We start from the raw sequence: 18,370 nt of genomic DNA, 5'->3' as shown, positions 1-18,370 counted from the left end.
AGACCCTCAGGTGCGGGTGAGAGAGGAAACCCAGCTGCACAGGGTCAGTGAGGGGAGGCCGAACCGCCCGATTTGGACAAAGGTAAAGTATACTTCCTAGCCTAATACCCTCCTCAATGCCCAGCCCAGACCTACTCTTCATGTCCCTAGCTGTATTCACGCTCCCTGGCAAGGGAGCGGCACGGAATTGCCTGCCAGCAACGCTTTGGACACCAGTAAGTCTACACCGCTCTGCCCCTACCTCCAGGGCTACGCACCGCCCCGACGCATACTGGGATTGTAGTTCTGAAGCTACCTACCCATTGGCTAAGAATGGTGAAGAGACTACAGCTCCCAGCATACCAGGCGCGGCGGGCAACGCCCTGCCCCTTCTTCTGGGCTGCGAACTACCCCCGAGCCTGGTACAGGCAGGGATTGTAGTCCTGTAGCCTTCTAGCCAAAGGGCTGGGAGTTGCCATGAGACTACATCTCCCAGAAAGATCAGCGAGGCGCGCGCCGTTCTGCCCCTTCCTCCAGTGTTGTGCACAGTCCCTGATCCCTGTGCACGCTGGGATTGTAGTCCTGCAGCCCGGCCATCACTCGCCGGCATTGGTTAAGAAATTTCAGCTCCCGGCATGGTGGACGAAGGCTCCACCTGCAGCCTCGCTCCTCCATGCCTTCAGAGCACTTCCGCCATGCGGAGGGGGAACCTGGCTGTTCTTTAACCTCTCCTACCTGATGAGAGTGAACGTAGCCAGGGCAGCGTGTCTCACCAAGTAATTGTGATCCCGCATTCCCCAACGTTCTGGCTTCTTGACTTCCAAAGTGCCGGAAGTTTGATTTCTCACAGAACTGCAAGGATCCGGGATCGTTTCCCAGCCTGCTCAGAGTTGCCGTGGTTCTCACCCTCTGGGAAGCTGGAACACTCAGTGACACCATGTGTTCCTTGAAACTAATCTGTGTCACCTTTTAGGCTTTTGAGACCAGTTGAACTCTGACTTTGTGGCATTTATTACCAAATCTACCGAAATGGGTCAACTGTCTGATTTTACCTTCTTTCCACACATGCTGGTTAGGTAATTAGTTGATTAGACATGGTTTCCTCCAAAAGGGCATCATCTCTTCCAGATTACCTCCAAGAGAAGGATGAAACGGTTGGGAGCTCTAAGGATCCATTTCCCAAATTTGAGATTCCACACTGATCATTCCTGGGCAAAATGTGACATTCTTTTCCATAACCACAATCTTAGGCCAGCCTGAGTGCCATCCCAGCGCAATGGGGCTTATGGAACTCCAACTTAGTTCTGGTTAAGTTTTATGTAAATATGCTTGTCTCTGTTTCGCCTGGCTCTACTACATAAAATGTCTAGGAGAAAGTAGGAGGTGACAAGAATACAGGTGAAATTACAGGTATTGGAATGGGACACACTGATTCTGTGGAGGTAGAGGGAGAACAACAACCTAAAACCCAGGGAATGAACAACTTAAACCTCAGAAGCTGTGGGGAATGGAGGGGCATTAATTACTTTTTGTCTTTCTGAATTACTCCTCATGCAACCCAGAAAAGAGTATGGGAATCCTGTTCGGCCAGGACAGGAGTAGTATTTGTTAGACCAGAAGGTAAGGCAGGGACTGTGAATTCATCTCCTCCTTTTGACTCCCCACATTACCCTTTAGAATCCTTTGAGACTGTTCTATCTCTCTATGATGTAGGTGTGGAATTCTAGGGGGCAGCATGCATTCTCAATGCCCAGCTGTCTGAGACCACAGTTCCTTCAGGTGATGAATGATATGGTTTGGCTGTGTCCCCACCCACATCTCATCTTGAATTGTAGCTCCCATAACTCCCATGTGTTGTGAGAGGGACCTTGTGGGAGGTAATTGAATCACAGGGGTGCATCTTTCCCAAGCTGTTCTTGTGATAATGAATATATGTCACGAGATCTGATGGTTTTACAGAGGGCAGTTCTCCTGCACATGCTCTCTTGCCTGCCACAATGTAAGATGTGACTTTGCCTCTCCTTGCCTTCCTCCATGATTTTGAACCGACCGCCCACCTCCAGCCATGTGGAACTGTGAGTCAATTAAACTTCCTTCCTTTATAAATTATCCAGTCTTGGGTATGTCTTTATTAGTAGCATGAGAACAGACTAATACTATGGAGAACCATTGCTTTTTTTCAGAAGAGACTCAGTCCCCCATGGGTAAGCTTAAGCTGGACGCTAGGCAGCATTGATTACATTTTCTCCTTCTTCTGTGAACTGAGGCTCCTCCTTCACGTTTCCTACCACTTAGAGATGAATTTGTGTTAGTCAATATTTGCGTAAATTAGAGACATAGGTAAAGGGAATCTTAGCCCCCAGCATAACTTGACTCTTGCCTATTGTCTTCCCACTTTATGAAATCTATTATGTTGGCACAGAGAGATACCTTAAGATGGGGTCTCTCAGGAGCAATTAGAGCAGCGTACTTCTAGAGAAGGTGATAGGACAGGGCAGGTGTGCCAGTGAGGATCAAAGCTTTTGTCCACATTTTTGAGTTGGTCTGTGTGTGGCAGATGACTTTGGGAAAGATCCCAGATCCCTGGAAGGAACCATTAAGAGAGGATCCATGTAGATCAGAACACTTGCACGCGTGTTCATCAGTGTTTATGTCGGATTCTCAGGGTTAAGTCTGTGGTAGGGCTGCAGGGCAATGCTTCCTGTGAAAGATTCTGATCAAATGTAAAATATGTGGCTCTGGCATAGGGAGGCATCTTTATCTGACAGAACATCGTACTTCTGTGGATGTGAGATTCTTTGCCCTTCCTTAGCCGGGCACCACTGACTGATTGTTTGAGAATCATGCATACATAGGCCTTTTTGTTTTGAATTTCTTCAATATTGGAACAGAAAAAAACATTTTTATACACTTTCAAACTGAATAAGAGCATGAGCAACTTCAGGGAGAATGTCACAGGAGGAAACTCTGGGGCCTTGCCCATCCCCAGAAGCCTCCAAAATGCTGATACAGCCTGTAGAATTCACCTTGTCAACACCAATTTATTTTTCCGTATAGATTTATCTTTCATTGGACCTTTATTTTGTTCTATGTCATGAAGAATAAGTCATTTCTTTCCTTTGTCATAGGAACACCAATTTTTGACACATCAAGTATTACTGATGTCATCCTCCACATAGTTTTTTCTCCTTATAAATTTTTGCTTTGGTTTAAATATTTGTGTCCTTCTCCAAATTCGTATGTGGATAGTATTAGGGATTTTTTGAGACGGAGTCTTGTTCTATCACTCAGACTGGAGAGCAGTGGCGCGATCTCGGCTCACTGCAAGCTCTGCCTCCCGGGTTCATGCCATTCTCCTGCCTCAGCCTCCTGAGTATCTAGGACTACAGGCACCCGCCACCATGCTGGGCTAATTTGTTTTTTTATTTTTAGTGGAGATGGGATTTCACAGTGTTAGCCAGGTTGGTCTCGATCTCCTGACCTCGTGATCTACCCACCTCGGCCTCCCAAAGTGCTGGGATTACAGGTGTGAGCCACCGCACCTGGCCAGACTTATTTTTAAAATACAGATAAAGTCATTTATATGATGAAACACTGCTTTGTTTCAGTGTAAAATGCCAATAGAAAATATACAAAATAAAAGAACATAATATATAAAATAACAATGCCTGTATAAGATTTAATATCCTACAATAAAATAAGATCAATTGAAACCTATGAAATGGAAGAAAATTTAAAATTAGGCAGATATTATGAACCAGGTGAGGAATAAATACATGTGTCAATAAGCATTTAATGTATTTTGTTTTAGATTTTATATTAAACAATAAAAACTAAAAAAAGTAGCATGGTAATTTCACCATGATTTTATCAACCTGCAAACAATAGAAACACTTCTCCATTAGAGAATGCTGATTAGTTTCTATCCACTAATTTGTGGATATCAGTCCTCCCTGGACTCAGGCTGAGAGAGTAAAGAGCGTCAGCTTTTTCTGAATTGAAGGGGGGGAGAATAGGCCGGGCGCGGTGGCTCAAGCCTGTAATCCCAGCACTTTGGGAAGCTGAGACGGGTGGATCACAAGGTCAGGAGATCATAGACCATCCTGGCTAACATGGTGAAACCTCATCTCTACTAAAAAATACAAAAAATAAACTAGCCGGGCGAGGTGACGGGCGCCTGTAGTCCCAGCTACTCGGGAGGCTGAGGCAGGAGAATGGCGTGAACCCGGGAGGCGGAGCTTGCAGTGAGCTGAGATATGGCCACTGCACTCCAGCCTGGGCGACAGAGCAAGACTCCGTCTCAAAAAAAAAAAAAAAAAAAAAAGAAGGGGGAGAATATAAATACATATTCATTTTGGTACACTGTACAATATACAAACATATATGCATGATTATATGCTAATTTTTTTCTGATTATAAAGAAATGCATAACTGTCATAAGATATCCAAAAGACATCAAATGTCTTACATGAAATATAATACATGAAATGTCAGTAATCTTGACCCTCAAGAAAACCCAGAGTTCACCATTCTGAGTACACTGTTCAAGTTTCTTTCCTAGGACCACCACAGGTTCTGTCATTTACTACCACAATGAGTGTAAAAGTGTCTGACAAGTAGCAGACCTTTTCCTGCAGGAGCCACATTTTCTGTTTCCAGAGTGTTTTGAAATGTTTGTTTTTCAGTGCCGTAAAGAAATAGCACTTGAACATCAATTTAATTTATTTAGTGAGGCCATTTTTACTTCCTGCAGAAAGGGTACACTCGCCAGCAGTTTTGCCACGAGAGTACACCGAACAAGAGACAGGGTTATTTATAAGCTGACACATCCACCCTACTGCTGGAACAGGACCTCACATTCTGTATTTGTCCCCGATTGTTTAGCAACTTAGAACTTTTTAAAAGAGACAAAGGTAGAGGAGAACGAAGGAAGGAGGAAGTAACTTGTGGAATGCTGAGAAAGCTGAAAACACTTTTAAATGAGGAAGAGGAACAGGTTATGACCTAATGCTTGCTTGGACCACTATAAGCATGCCAGGGCAAATATTTAGGAGCACCGGTCTTTGAATAAATTTTGCTTCTAAGAGAAGTTACTATTTATTCATAATCAAATGGGGAGGAAAGTCTTTGAAGAGGAACCTCTACTTTACTTTTTACACAGAGTCCCGGATCTATAAGGCCCTAGCTGCTAAAAAAGCTCCCAGTTCCTTTCCCAGGGAAGGCTGTGTTAATCCATCCTCTGTTTCTTCTCACCTTGGAAGAGTCAAATTCTTGCCTAACCTAGCAGTGCTGTTTCTGACTTTGAGTTTAGTTTCCTTGGAATTATCCTCATTTGAATTGGGCTGCGGTAAAGAGGAGTTTAGGTGACTCTCCTCTCTCTAGACACAGAGCCCCACAGTCTATCCCTAACCTGTATTTGTGGGTCGTTCTCTCAGCTGAGGCTCTTCAGCCAGTGTCAAGAATGAACAGGAAGAACATAGCTCTTGGGGATGATTGCCACATTTCTCAAAGGCCCCTGAGGGCTATAAGCCATTTCCCATCCTCAATCTCAAAATGAAACCCAAACAAAGATACAGATTAGTATCCCTGATTACACACCAACCAAACACATTTATTTTGTAATTTATTTTCCCCTGATCACCATTATGGTTGAATGCCTCTTTATGCTAGAAAAGTCCATTTGTATTTCTTTTACCATGGAATGTTTTTATAGGTTCTGTGTCTTCTTTTTATTAAGTTCATGTTTTTACTCTTCATTATCAGGAGTTCCTACCATATTTTATTTGCATACCATTTCTCCCACATTATTCTAGAAGGCTGAAGCCTGTCCATGCATCCAAAAATAGATCTGTCCTGGATCTTTTCTCACAAGTCAGCCAGCTGTCAAGACACCTGAGTTGTGATTCTTTCACCTGGCAGAGCCTCTCATCAACACATGAACTGAGCTTCCTCTTATCTTATGGACAGCCGATGCATGGAGGTGGATTTTTGAATCAGCCTCATGCTGCACTCAAGCACTTTGGCCAGGACTCAATGCTCATTGCCAAGACGAAAATCAGCAAACTAGCAGTTTGCTTTTATTATGTTCTCCAGCCTGCAACCCAGACATTTATCCTGGCCACTTCTTCAACTCTGACTTAAGGTTGTGCTGATGTAAATGCAAACCTAGCTCTGTGTGGCTAGGACTAACAAACATCTATGTGGCTAGGACTGCAAATACTAAGCACCAGGCAAGAGGGCTCCCCAGTTTCCAACCAGACTTTGTAGAATTTCCCCAAAATACTGAGTTGGCCTCTTTCAGACCCTATCTCCCAAAGAGAAGCAGAGAGGGGCTCTGGAAGCCATTTAGACTGTCTGGCCTCTTCCCTAGTGAAAATGGACTTGGATACAAAAACGTAACCTAGTGACCTCGAAGACACCAGCCCAGATACTGAGCACTGACCTCCTGCCTCTCCAGGACAGACATCATCTGAACCAGATCAAAGCCCACACTGTTCCTCCACGTGCACCTTTCAGACATGTGCCAGAACAGCCCTCCAGAATTGTCTGGAGATGGGACAAGAGGTGGCGGAGCTCCAGGTTCAGAATGGCTGCCTCATCCCTCCCTCCTGAACAGTCTATACCTGCTGATTAGAGCTCTCACAACTTAAGGGGCTTAGCCCTCCCTGAGTAAGTGTCCCCTAAGAGGACCTTCTGATCTTTTTCTACGCTGAGCAGGGTGCGCAGGAATGACACCCTCTATGCTAGGGGATATGTGACCTCCACTCCCACACGACTTGGTTGACTGATGAACTGATGCACTGAAGAGGAAGAAGAAGCAGGAACAGCCTGTTTCTCCAGCCGTGATGTCTGTGCAAATGAAGGAACCCCAAATAATATTGGGTGGTAGACACACAGGTACTGCCTAATAAGGAAATTTAAGTTGAATGTAAAGGGAACTTATATGCCATATACAAAATTTAAGTTAGTGAATTTTAGAAGAAAACTTGAGTTAAAATTTGTAAAGGCATTAACACAATTTTAATAGGAAGCTATAAAAATTATCTGCACTTACTGTGTTAACAACTGAAGTTTGGGTGACTATGTAAAGGCCATCTATGGGCTTCAAAAGGTATCTGCTACTTAATGTTATAAGACATTTACTTTCAAATATTTGCTGTTTTTAACCAGTGCCTTCTCATGATACAAATTTTCTTTCCTTTTTTTTTTTTTTTTTTTTCCTGCAACGGAGTCTCACTCTGTCACCCAGGCTGGAGTGCAGTGGCCTGATCTCAGCTCACTGCAACCTCCACCTCCCAGGTCCAAGCGATTCTCCTGGCTCAGCCTCCTGAGCAGCTGGGATTACAGGCGCCTGCCACTGTGCCTGGCTAATTTTTGTAGTTTTAGTAGAGACGGGGTTTCACCATTTTGGCCAGGCCGGTCTTGAACTCCTGACTTCGTGATCCACCTTCCTCGGCCTCCCAAAGTGCTGGGATTACATGCGTGAGCCACCGCGCCCATTCCTATATGAAAATTTGTTATTGTGAGGGAGCATTTCTATGAAAACAAGAGTAGGAATTTTGCAAATTTTGGTTATTAAAATAATAAAAAATTTTGGTGAACTTGTTTTTCTTAACCAAATGCTCCTACAGATAGCATATTGCACAGATGTTTTGATTGTCCTTTCACCTTAAGTCAATTTTTCTTAATTTTATTCATCCAATGGTATTTACTTTAGATAAAAGAGACATTGTACTTGCCGTGTGCTCTATGGATCCGAAATATGAATTCTGGGTCCAAACTCAGACCTACTTTATAAAAATCTAGATTTTAAATAATACTTTGAGGTAACTTGAGGGCACATTTATGATTGTTAAGTGGAGTAATTCTGTTCTTAAAAGAGGAGATGTTTATATGAGCAAGTTGATTTGTCCAAAAAGTACAGTTAAGATCGCACCTTTTAGGCTGGGCGCGGTGGCTCAAGCCTGTAATCCCAGCACTTTGGGAGGCCGAGACGGGCGGATCACAAGGTCAGGAGATCGAGACCATCCTGGCTAACATGGTGAAACCCCGTCTCTACTAAAAATACAAAAAACTAGCCGGGCGAGGTGGCGGGCGCCTGTAGTCCCAGCTACTCCGGAGGCTGAGGCAGGAGAATGGCGTGAACCCGGGAGGCGGAGCTTGCAGTGAGCTGAGACCCGGCCACTGCACTCCAGCCTGGGCGACAGAGCGAGACTCCGTCTCAAAAAAAAAAAAAAAAAAAAAAAAAAGATCGCACCTTTTAATGTATATACATTGTATCTAAAAAAAACTAAAAAATTAATAAAGGGTTGGGAAATTGGTTGATATGTCAATGAAACAAAAATGGCACGTGTCAGGTTGCTGTTAAAGCTGGGTAACAGGTCTATTATACACCTTCTTTGTATCTTGTATATGTTTTTAATGCTCTGTAATAAAACACTTGTACAAAATGACAAAGTCGATCTACACTTAACTCTTAAGCTCTTACTTTTGGGAAGAGAAGGAGAAAGTGACTGTCGGGCATGAGTACGTCTGATTCTATTTCTTGGTTACCCAAGTTCGGTTTGTAATAATTCATCAAGCTTTCCATAAATGTTTTGCACATATATTTCTGTATGCATGTTATACATCAATCAAAATTTAAATATTACATGTTTGCATAGTAGTTATAGATTAATATTTGAGAATAATAGTAATGCTTTATTTTGTTTTATTTTAAAGGCGGACATGTGGCAGGGTGCAGTGGCTCACGCCTGCAATCCCAGCACTTTGGGAGGCCGAGGCGGGTAGATCACCCAAGGTCTGGCCAACATGGTGAAACCTCGTCTGTACTAAAAATACAAAAAATTAGCTGGGCGTGTTGGTGCGTGCCTGTAATCCCAACTGCTGAGGAGGCTGAGGCAGGAGTATAACTTGAACCTGGGAGGCGGAGGTTGCAGTAAGCCGAGATCCGTGCCACTGTACTCCAGCCTGGGCGACAGAGCAAGACTCTGTCTCAAAAAATAAAAATAAAATAATATAAGGTAAAATAAAATAAAATGGACGTGTGTGCTCAGGGCACCATCAGATATATATTAATATTCCAAGTTATTGATTCAGGTTCTAACTTTGGGTGACCCCCTAGGTCTTTTAATTTTCACCTCAATTCTGTAAGTAGCATGGTTTTTTCGTTTGTTTGTTTGTTCGTTTTGAGATGGAGTCTCGCACTGTCCCCTGGGCTGGAGTGCAGTGGTGCAATCTTGGCCCACTACAAGAGTCTCCTGCCTTAGCCTCCAAGTAGTTGGGATTAGAGGCGCCTGCCCCCATGCCTGGCTAATTTTTTGTATATTTGGTAGAGATGGGGTTTCACTGTGTTAGCCAGGCTGGTCTCGAACGCATGACCTTGTGTTCCACCAGCCTCGGCCTCCCAAAGTGCTGCAATTACAGGTGTGAGCCACCGTGCCCAGCCAGTAGGATGATTTTAACTTTTTGGGATGTGATTTTGTTTTCAGCAAGATTCTCCCCCGAGAATGATGCTCACCGGGACCAGGGCACACAGCACAGTGCCCCGTGCATAGTATGCACTAAGCACATATGGAGCCAGGTAGAATCAGGAACAAAGCGAGTAGCAGAGGTTGGTTCTGCAAAGTATAGTAAGTAGAAAATGAGTTAAGATTGCAAGGTCACAACTCAGCAGCAAACGTTTTTACATGCATTTGAAAAACCATTTGTAACTAATTCATCAAACTGTTGGTGAAAAGCAGTGGTTTGGGGGCTTGGCTACACACTGTAATCACCCTGAGAGCTTTAAACCATATTGTTGCCCAGATCCAACTCCAAGGATTCTAATTTAATTGGTCTGTTGCAACTTGGGCTTAAGGGATTTTAAGTTTCCATCCTGCCCCGCCCTGCCAGTCATTCTCCACCATCTCCCGAACCCCCCTCCCCGCCACGAAGTCTCACTCTGCAATGGCGCGATCTCAACTTACTGCAACCTCTGCCTCCCAGGTTCAAGCCATTCTCCTGCCTCAGCCTCCCGCGTAGCTGGGATTACAGGCGTGTGCCATCATGGCCGGCTAATTTTTGTATTTTTAATAGAGACGAGGGTTTCACCATGTTGGCCAGGCTGGTCTCGAACTCCTGACCTCAGGTGATCCGCCCGCCTCGGCCTCCCAAAATGCTGAGATTACAGGCGTGAACCACCGCTCCCTGCCCCGCAGGTGATTTTTATTTGCCAGGGGTAAGAAGCGCTGGATCTGATGAGGAATGCATTAGCTGTGAGTGATTTTCATGTATGCTGGGGGGATTTGCCTCATGGCAACTCTGGAGATTGGGGTTTTAGAAAACATCCTTGCCCTGTTAAAAACTCGAAGATGGCCGGGCGCGGTGGCTCAAGCCTGTAATCCCAGCACTTTGGGAGGCCGAGGCGGGTGGATCACGAGGTCAGGAGATCGAGACTATCCTGGCTAACACGGTGAAACCCCGTCTCTACTAAAAAATACAAAAAACTAGCCGGGCGTGGTGGCGGGCGCCTGTAGTCTCAGCTACTCGGGAGGCTGAGGCGGGAGAATGGCATGAACCCGGGAGGCGGAGCTTGCAGTGAGCCGAGATCAGGCCACTGCACTCCAGCCTGGGAGACACAGCGAGACTCCGTCTCAAAAAAAAAAAAAAAAAAAAAAAAAAACTCGAAGATGACTTCAAGACGTACTTAACTGCTTGGCTAAATTGCAGAAAGAGAAAATGCCTTCTTCAGAGATCTTTTTTTTTTAAACAGGGTTTCACTCTGTCACCCAGGCTGTAATGCAGTGGTGCGATCGTGGCTCACTGCAGTTTTGACCTCCCAGGCTCAAGTGATCCTCCTGCCTCTCAGCCTTCCTGAGTAGCCAGGATTACAGGCGTGCACTACCAGGCTTGGCGAAATTTTTAATTATTTTTTGCAGAGATGGGGTCTCGCTATGTTGCCAGAGCTGGTCTTATACACCTAGCCTCAAGTGATGCTCCCGCCTCAGCCTCCCTAGTAGCTCGAACTACAGGCACAGGCTACCATGCCTGGTTTGTTTTTTAAAATGTGGCTACTAGAAAATTTAAAATTCATATGTGCCTCACAGTTTATTTCTTAGAGAATTGCCTCCCTTGTGACATCTCAGGCTGCCTGCTCAAAAGACTGGAGGCTAGGAAAGTGATGAAATCTGAAATTTTAAAATAATTGTCATATTGTTTCCATTTGTGAATAGCATATGTCTATTATTCACAAATAAAGATAACCTTATATACAAAGTTAAATGCAAATGTTCCCCAGGCGGGGCCAGTTTCCAGTTAAGGAAGGAAGGGCGCCAGAAAAGGGTTCAGGAAAAACCTGTAACTCCTGCCTTTTTCTTTTTTCTTTTTTTTTTTTTTTTTGAGACGGAGTCTCGCTGTGTCGCCCAGGCTGGAGTGCAGTGGCCGGATCTCAGCTCACTGCAAGCTCTGCCTCCCGGGTTTTTACGCCATTCTCCTGCCTCAGCCTCCCGAGTAGCCGGGACTACAGGCGCCCGCCACCTCGCCCGGCTAGTTTTTTGTATTTTTTTTAGTAGAGACGGGGTTTCACCGTGTTAGCCAGGATGGTCTCGAACTCCTGACCTCGTGATCCGCCCGTCTCGGCCTCCCAAAGTGCTGGGATTACAGGCTTGAGCCACCGCGCCCGGCCACTCCTGCCTTTTTCAACCCATTCTCAGATCACGTCTACTATCACTCATGACCTGAGGGGACGGGGCGTGGAACTGTATCCAATCATGGGCGTTGGAGTGGGAACTGTCCAATCAGGTGCGCAGCCAAGGTAGAGGGGGCGGTGTCCTGGAGCTGGCGGGGCCTTTGTCTCGCTCCAGCCAGAGCTCAGGGTCCATCTTCGTTGCTTAGTATCCTTTGCGCTAGGAGGTCTCAGTGACTCTGTTGCAGCCTCTGTCACCCTCTGACCTGCAGATGCTGTGAGATCCAGAGCTAAGACTCCGGGACATCCCGGAAGCCGAAAAATGGTGAGTGTGCCAGGCCGCGCGTCCCGAGGTGGGGGCAGGGCTGGTTGAAAGCGGCCGGAACCGGCTGTGACGGGACCGGGGCCTCCCAGCTGTCAGCTGCGGGGTCTGCGGACTGGAGTCCCTGCAGGCACAGCTCGGCCCTCGGTCCCCTTCGGGCACAGGGTGCGAGGTGGGCCAGCAACCGGGAATCCCGGCGGGCATCTCGTTCCGTTCTTCCGCATCCCGCCCGGAGCCCACCCTGGGAAGCACCGCGCGCGTTCTCGCGTCTGCCCCGATTGCGGGGACAATGGAAGGGTCCTCAGGGCAGAGTCCAGACCCTGTGTGTAGTTTGTGCGTGGGAAGTGCTGTGATCCTGGGGGTCCTCAGTCTTTTCCTTCTCCTGTTAAAAAACAATGGGAGTCACCTTTAAAATGTTAAAAACTTACTGAAGTTAACAGTGATTCATGATCGGAGAGCACCCAGCCACGGTTTGTGGTTTGGGGTCCAACCGAAGGGCTTGAAGGAAAGTTTTTCATAGGTGAAGGAAGAAGCAAACCGAATTCAGTAACTGACTCGTTCCAGTTATGTGATCATCTTATTTAGACTATTCAGGTTGTCATTGCCTGGTTATGTAATCAGAAGTTAATTTAAGGTTTGTGGTTGCTTAAATCTGAATTTTGTTTCCCCCTAAGGTAGCAATTTACAAGAAATGTATTTGCGTGTGTGTGTGTGTGTGTGTGTGTGTGTGTGTTTTAATGTAGGAACTCAGGGCACTAGAGCCACCTCAACTGCCTGCTATTTAATTAACACTCCACAGGAGAAGTGATTTTCTCTTGTATTTTCCAAATGTGTGACAAGCAGAGTCTCAAATCCACCACTCTGTTGCCCCAGCCTAACTGTGGCTTGCAGTCGAATTTTAAATTTTCAGTTCTTTCCTGACAGTCTTCAACACCAACTTCGCCTCTCTAATTCACAACATTATCAACTCTTAGTCCTTTTTTGTACATTTCAGATACAGTATTTTGATTAATCATTATTTCAAAGAGCAGCGGATGGCACTTTTTAGAAAAATAAATGTTTTTCATTTGCAAACATTTTACAGGAGATGAAAGCAGAGAATAATCCCAACACTCCACTGTGGGGGAAAAAAAAAAAAAAAAAAAGACCAAAAAACAAAACCTTTGTGCTAGTCTCCCTTTAATATTTCCTAGGCACAGACACCTTATCGGAATGTTTTTAGGTTGAGGTTCCACTTTGGAAACTTCACAGGGCAATGCATCCTCAGCCACCCTGTGTTATTTTCCTGGTTTTGAGTTTCAGAACAGTGGCTGTGTCTCCTGCGGTGTCTAGTGAATATCAGCCCCTGGGTCATTTCCTCTCAGGGGCAGCCTGAGGTATGGGAATGCCGCCTGTCTGTGGAGTGATTGGTGCATTGTGCCTGGGAGAAATCAGGTATACCTTTCCTCTAAAAGCAAATCCATTAGGACATTGAGATTTTCTTCCCCAGCTCCCAGTTTCCGTTTCTTAGAGATACAGTGCTGGCCAGGCAATTGGATGCTGGTATTGAGGAGAAAATTTTCTCAGATTGGTGAAGAGAGAAAAAATATCCCCAAGAACGAGGAACACCCAACCCGGTGAGGCAGTGCACAAACCTGCAAAGCAAAATGCATCTAAGGGACACAGTGGGGCACAGCACAATGGCTCTTGGTAGTACGGTTATTGTCCCCTTCAGTGAGCAGGATGGGGGTGGGAAAATATCCCAAGTGATAGAACGGCTTGACTTGACATCTGAGTCAGATATGTCTGTGTTCCAATCAGCATTGCCGCTTCCTGAGTTTGTCACCTTGGAAAGATTTCTTTACTTATTTTAACTTCAGTTTTTAATTAAATGTATTTACACATTTTATCAGTAGAGCTTGAAAGGCAATCTGTACTGGCAACCTGTTTTATTCACCAACCCAGGCTTCTGTGCCACCTAATCATAGTCTCATCTGCCTACATGGACACAGGAAGAAGTCAGAGCATAGCCTCTCCTGGGACACGATCTATAGCATGAACCAGTCCTTCCCTAAGCCTGCACTGTCCCACCCATGGTTTCTTGATAGCAACTTTCCCTCGTTTGCCTTTTAGTTCCACCCACAAACCCTTTTTTTTATGTGCACACAGTGTGCCCAACGCCACCCCTCAGTTGTCTGAATCCAGCACCTACTGGAATTCAGATGTCCAGTAGTTCAAGACCATGGGCCTAGACCTACCTTTTGCAGAAGCAAATGCAAATTAGAAATAAGAGGCTTCATTCCCCCACTTGAAAATGAGGGAAGACATTTTGTTCTTTTGCCTTTTCTTAAAGGATATAATTTAGAAAAGTACTGTTATTGATTGATTAATTTTTTTTTTGAGACAGAATCTCACTCTTGCACTTAGGCCAGAGTACAGCGGCGTGATCATAGCTCACTGTAACCTTGAACTCTTGAGCTTAAGCAGTCTTGCTGCCTCAGCCTCCCAATTGCCTAGGACTATAGGCATGCACCAACTCACCTGCCTAATTTTTTTTTGTAGAGACAGCAGCTCACCATGTTCCCTGAACTGGTGTCGAACACCTGGCCTCAAGAGATCCTCCTGCCTTGGCCTCCCAAAATGCTGGGATTACAGGCATGAGCCACCGTGCCTGGCCTAGACAACTTTTATATGTACCATTTTTCTCTGCTTCTTCAAAATATATGTAAATCTTTTTTTTTTTTTTTTTTTTTTTAATATGGCGTTTCACTCTTGTTGCCCACGCTGGAGTGCAATGGCACAGTCTCAGCTCACTGTAACCTCTGCCTCCCGAGTTCAAGCGATTCTCCTGCCTCAGCCTCCTGAGTAGCTGGGATTACAGGCGCCCATCACCACACCTGGGTAATTTTTTGTATATTTAGTAGAGACAAGGTTTCATCATGTTGGCCATTCTGGTTCTGAACTCCTCACCTCAGGTCATTTGCCCACTTCACTCCAGCCTGGGCAACAGGGGTGAAACTTTGTCTTAAAAAATACAAAAAGTGAACACAAAGGATAGGATTTAATTCAGCAATCCAGAAAGCTAAAGGGTCACAGATACTGAAGGGTATCGCTTCAGTATCTGGAGAGAGAAAAACAATAGGTGTTTTCGGTAGAAAACTGATGATCCAAGGTAATTACTAATATGTGGAGGTCGAAGTGCTTATGCTGCAGTAGCAAGACCAGCTTAGAGTACACCCTGTACCCTGGTTTCTATTTGTTTTTTAAGAACAGTTGGCATAGTTATATGTACTCTTGTATAGGCAAATTACATCCATTTAAATTAAACAGTATTTTCCGGGTGCAGTGGCTCATGCCTGTAATCCCAGCACTTTGGGAATCTGAGGTGGGAGGATCACCTGAGGTCAAGAGATCAAGACCAGCCTGGCCAACATAGTGAGACTCCATCTCTACTAAAAATACAAAAATTAGTTGGGTGTGGTGGCAAGCGCCTGTAATCCCAGCTACTTGGGAGGCTGAGGCAGGATAATTGCCTGAACCTGGGAGGCAGAGGTTGCAGTGAGCTGGGATCACACTCCAGCCTGTGCAACAGAGCGAGACTCCGTCTCAAAAATATAAAAATAAAATAAACAGTATTTTGTACAATAGTGTGAATATAACAGCACAATATTTATTTTGGACAAACCCCTTTAAAATAATGATTTTAATATTATGCATTCTTTTGAAATATAAATTATTTTAACTGAGTTAATATTACAGATAATTTTTGAATACTCATACATTATGACTAATATATTAAAATTATTTATCCTAAGATATTTATTTTTTATATCAAAAGAAAATAGGCCGGACATGGTGGCTCATGCCTGTAATCACAGCAATTTAGGAAGCTGAGGCAGGTGGATCATGAGGTCAGGAGTTCGAGACCTGCCTGGCCAACATGGTGAAGCAATGTCTTTACTAAAAATACAAAAATTTGCTGGGTGTAGTGGTGGGCACCTGTAATCTCAGCTACTTGGGAGCCTGAGGCAGGAGAATTGCTTGAAACAGGTAGGCAGAGGTTGCAGTGAGCCAAGATCATGCTACTGTACTCCAGCCTTGGCAACAAGAGCAAAACTCCATCTCAAAAAAAAAAAAGAAAAAATATAGTAACAAATTGTTACAATAAATATTAACCCCACCTCTGTCACATCAATTAATATGCTTACTAATTAATCCAATAGGTATGATTAGAGGTCAGCATGATTTTAGTGTCTATATATACATATATATATTTGAGAAAGAATTTCAGTCTGTTGATTAGGGTGGAGTGCAGTGGCACGATCTCGGCTCATTGCAACCTCTACCTCCCAGGTTCAAGCAGTTCTCATGCCTCAGCCTCCCAAGTAGCTGGGATTACAGGTACTCACCAATATGCCCGGCTAGTTTTTGGATTTTTTAGTAGAGACAGGGTTTCGCCATGCTGGCCAGGCTGGTCTCAAACTTTTGACCTGAGGCGATCTGCCCGCCTCAGCCTCCCAAAGGGCTTGAATTACAGGCATGAACCACCGGGACTGACCTTATTTTTTCTTTTCTTTTTTTTTGGAGATGGAGTTTTGCTCTTGTTGCCCCAGACTGGAGTGCAATGGCCTGATCTTGGCTCACCACAACCTCTGCCTCCCAGGTTCAAGTGATTCTCCTGCCTCAGCTTCCCAAGTAGCTAGGATTACAGGCATGTGCCACCATGCCCAGCTAATTTTGTAGTTTTAGTAGAGATGGGGTTTCACCATGTTGGTCAGGCTGGTCTCGAACTCCCAACTTCAGGTGATCCGTCCGCCTCGGCCTCCTAAAGTGTTGGGATTACAAGCGTGAGTCACCACACCTGGCCCTATTTTTTCATTTTACTAACTTAGGCATGCAGCATTTACAGAACTAATAAATGCAATGGATGCAGTCACCCACCCATGGATGATAATAGCTCTTCATTTAGCTGTGCCACAAGCTCAGATATAATTCCAGTATGTGAACAATGTTGTTTCCTATTCCTCATCAAAAGATGCCGGTGGATGTTGTTAGATGGCTTCCAATATAAATCCCCAGTCCAGTGGCCAACAGATGAGACAGCAGCAAAAATGGAAGAAAAACCTCTAGAAATTCTACATAGAATTTGTATCTGTTCTTCAGAATGCGTGTGTTTTTCATGCTGAGAGAAGCTGTGCTCTTTGGTTCTTTAAAGAGAAACACACTGGGGGGAATTTTTTCTTGCTCACTTAACCAATCCCATATCGAATCTGAGTATTCCTTCAATATGCTTTCAACTTCTTTCTTTCTCTCAATATAATCTTCCACAGACTAATAACTGTTTTTCTCTCCAATGCCTTAGATGTTTCAGAATCTCTGTTGGTGCCTTGTGTCTGTGAGTGAGGTGAGCTGTCACGATGACAACTCGTGGAGCAACTCCATCCAGACTTCGTGCTGGGCATCCAGTAGTACTTTTTCCATGTCATCGTTATCAGTAGAAACTGAAGCTGGAGGCTGGGCGTGGTGGCTCATGCCTGTAATCCCAGCACTTTGGGAGGCCAAGGCAGGAGGATCACTTGAGGTCAGGAGTTTGAAACTAGTCTGACCAACATGACAAAACCCTGTCTCTACTAAAAATACAAATAATTAGCCAGGCGTGGTGGCGGGCACCTGTAGTCCCAGCTACTCGAGGGGCTGAGGGAGGAGAATCGCTTGAAACCGGCAGGTGGAGGTTGTAGTGAGCCGAGATCGCGTCACTGCACTTTAGCCTGGGCAACAGAGCGAGACTCTGTCTCAAAAAAAAAAAAAAAAAAAAACCAGAAACTTAGGCTGGAACACCACTTTCATTTCCATTATTGTGAAAATATAATTCTAACCAGGAGTGCCTCCTCCTGCAGCCCAGGGCTCTGCTCTGTGGCATGGTGCTGGAGCGCAGATGTAGCAGTGAGGGTGTGTGTGGGCTGCAGGCTGTAGCCTAAGCTTCACGGGCAGGAGCACCATGGCCCAGCACTCTGAGTCAGGAACCATTGATTTAATATATAAATAGCCAAGAACATAGATCCCTCTTCCACAGTTTCTTTTTTCTTTTTTTGAGACGGAGTCTCCCTCTGTCACCCAGGCCGGAGTGCAATGGCGTGATCTCGGCTCACCGCAACCTCCACCTCCCAGGTTCAAGCGATTGTCCTGCCTCAGCCTCCCAAGTAGGTGGGACTACAGGCGCCTGCCACAACGTCTGGCTAATTTTTTGTATTTTTAGTGGAGATGGGGTTTCATCACGTTGGCCAGGCTTGTCTCGAACTCCTGATCTCAGGTGATCTGCCCACCTCGGCCTCCCAAAGTGCTGGAATTACAGTATTGAGCCACCGCACCTGGCACCACAGTTTCTATAGAGGAGTAAAATCCTACCTTCACCAGGTACCTGAATT

At 45.1% G+C, this 18,370-nt stretch overlaps 1 protein-coding gene across 4 annotated transcripts in view; it reads left to right on the top strand.

The window, feature by feature from the left end:
• The first annotated feature begins 11,775 nt into the window (after positions 1-11,775).
• The window catches only part of ZNF682 (zinc finger protein 682), a 30,434-nt gene continuing 23,839 nt past the window's right edge, over positions 11,776-18,370 (top strand). For all 4 annotated transcript variants that reach the window (XM_005588567.4, XM_074026601.1, XM_074026602.1 and 1 more), the window contains exon 1: positions 11,776-11,969. In XM_005588567.4, coding sequence (XP_005588624.2) covers positions 11,967-11,969 — 3 coding nt within the window. In that variant the 5' untranslated portion in view covers positions 11,776-11,966. The remainder of the gene's footprint in view (positions 11,970-18,370) is intronic.

The sequence above is a fragment of the Macaca fascicularis genome, chromosome 19 (genome assembly GCF_037993035.2).
Source record: "Macaca fascicularis isolate 582-1 chromosome 19, T2T-MFA8v1.1".
In the NCBI taxonomy this organism is placed as follows: domain Eukaryota; kingdom Metazoa; phylum Chordata; class Mammalia; order Primates; family Cercopithecidae; genus Macaca; species Macaca fascicularis.
This window is presented reverse-complemented; position numbering and strand designations above follow the sequence as displayed.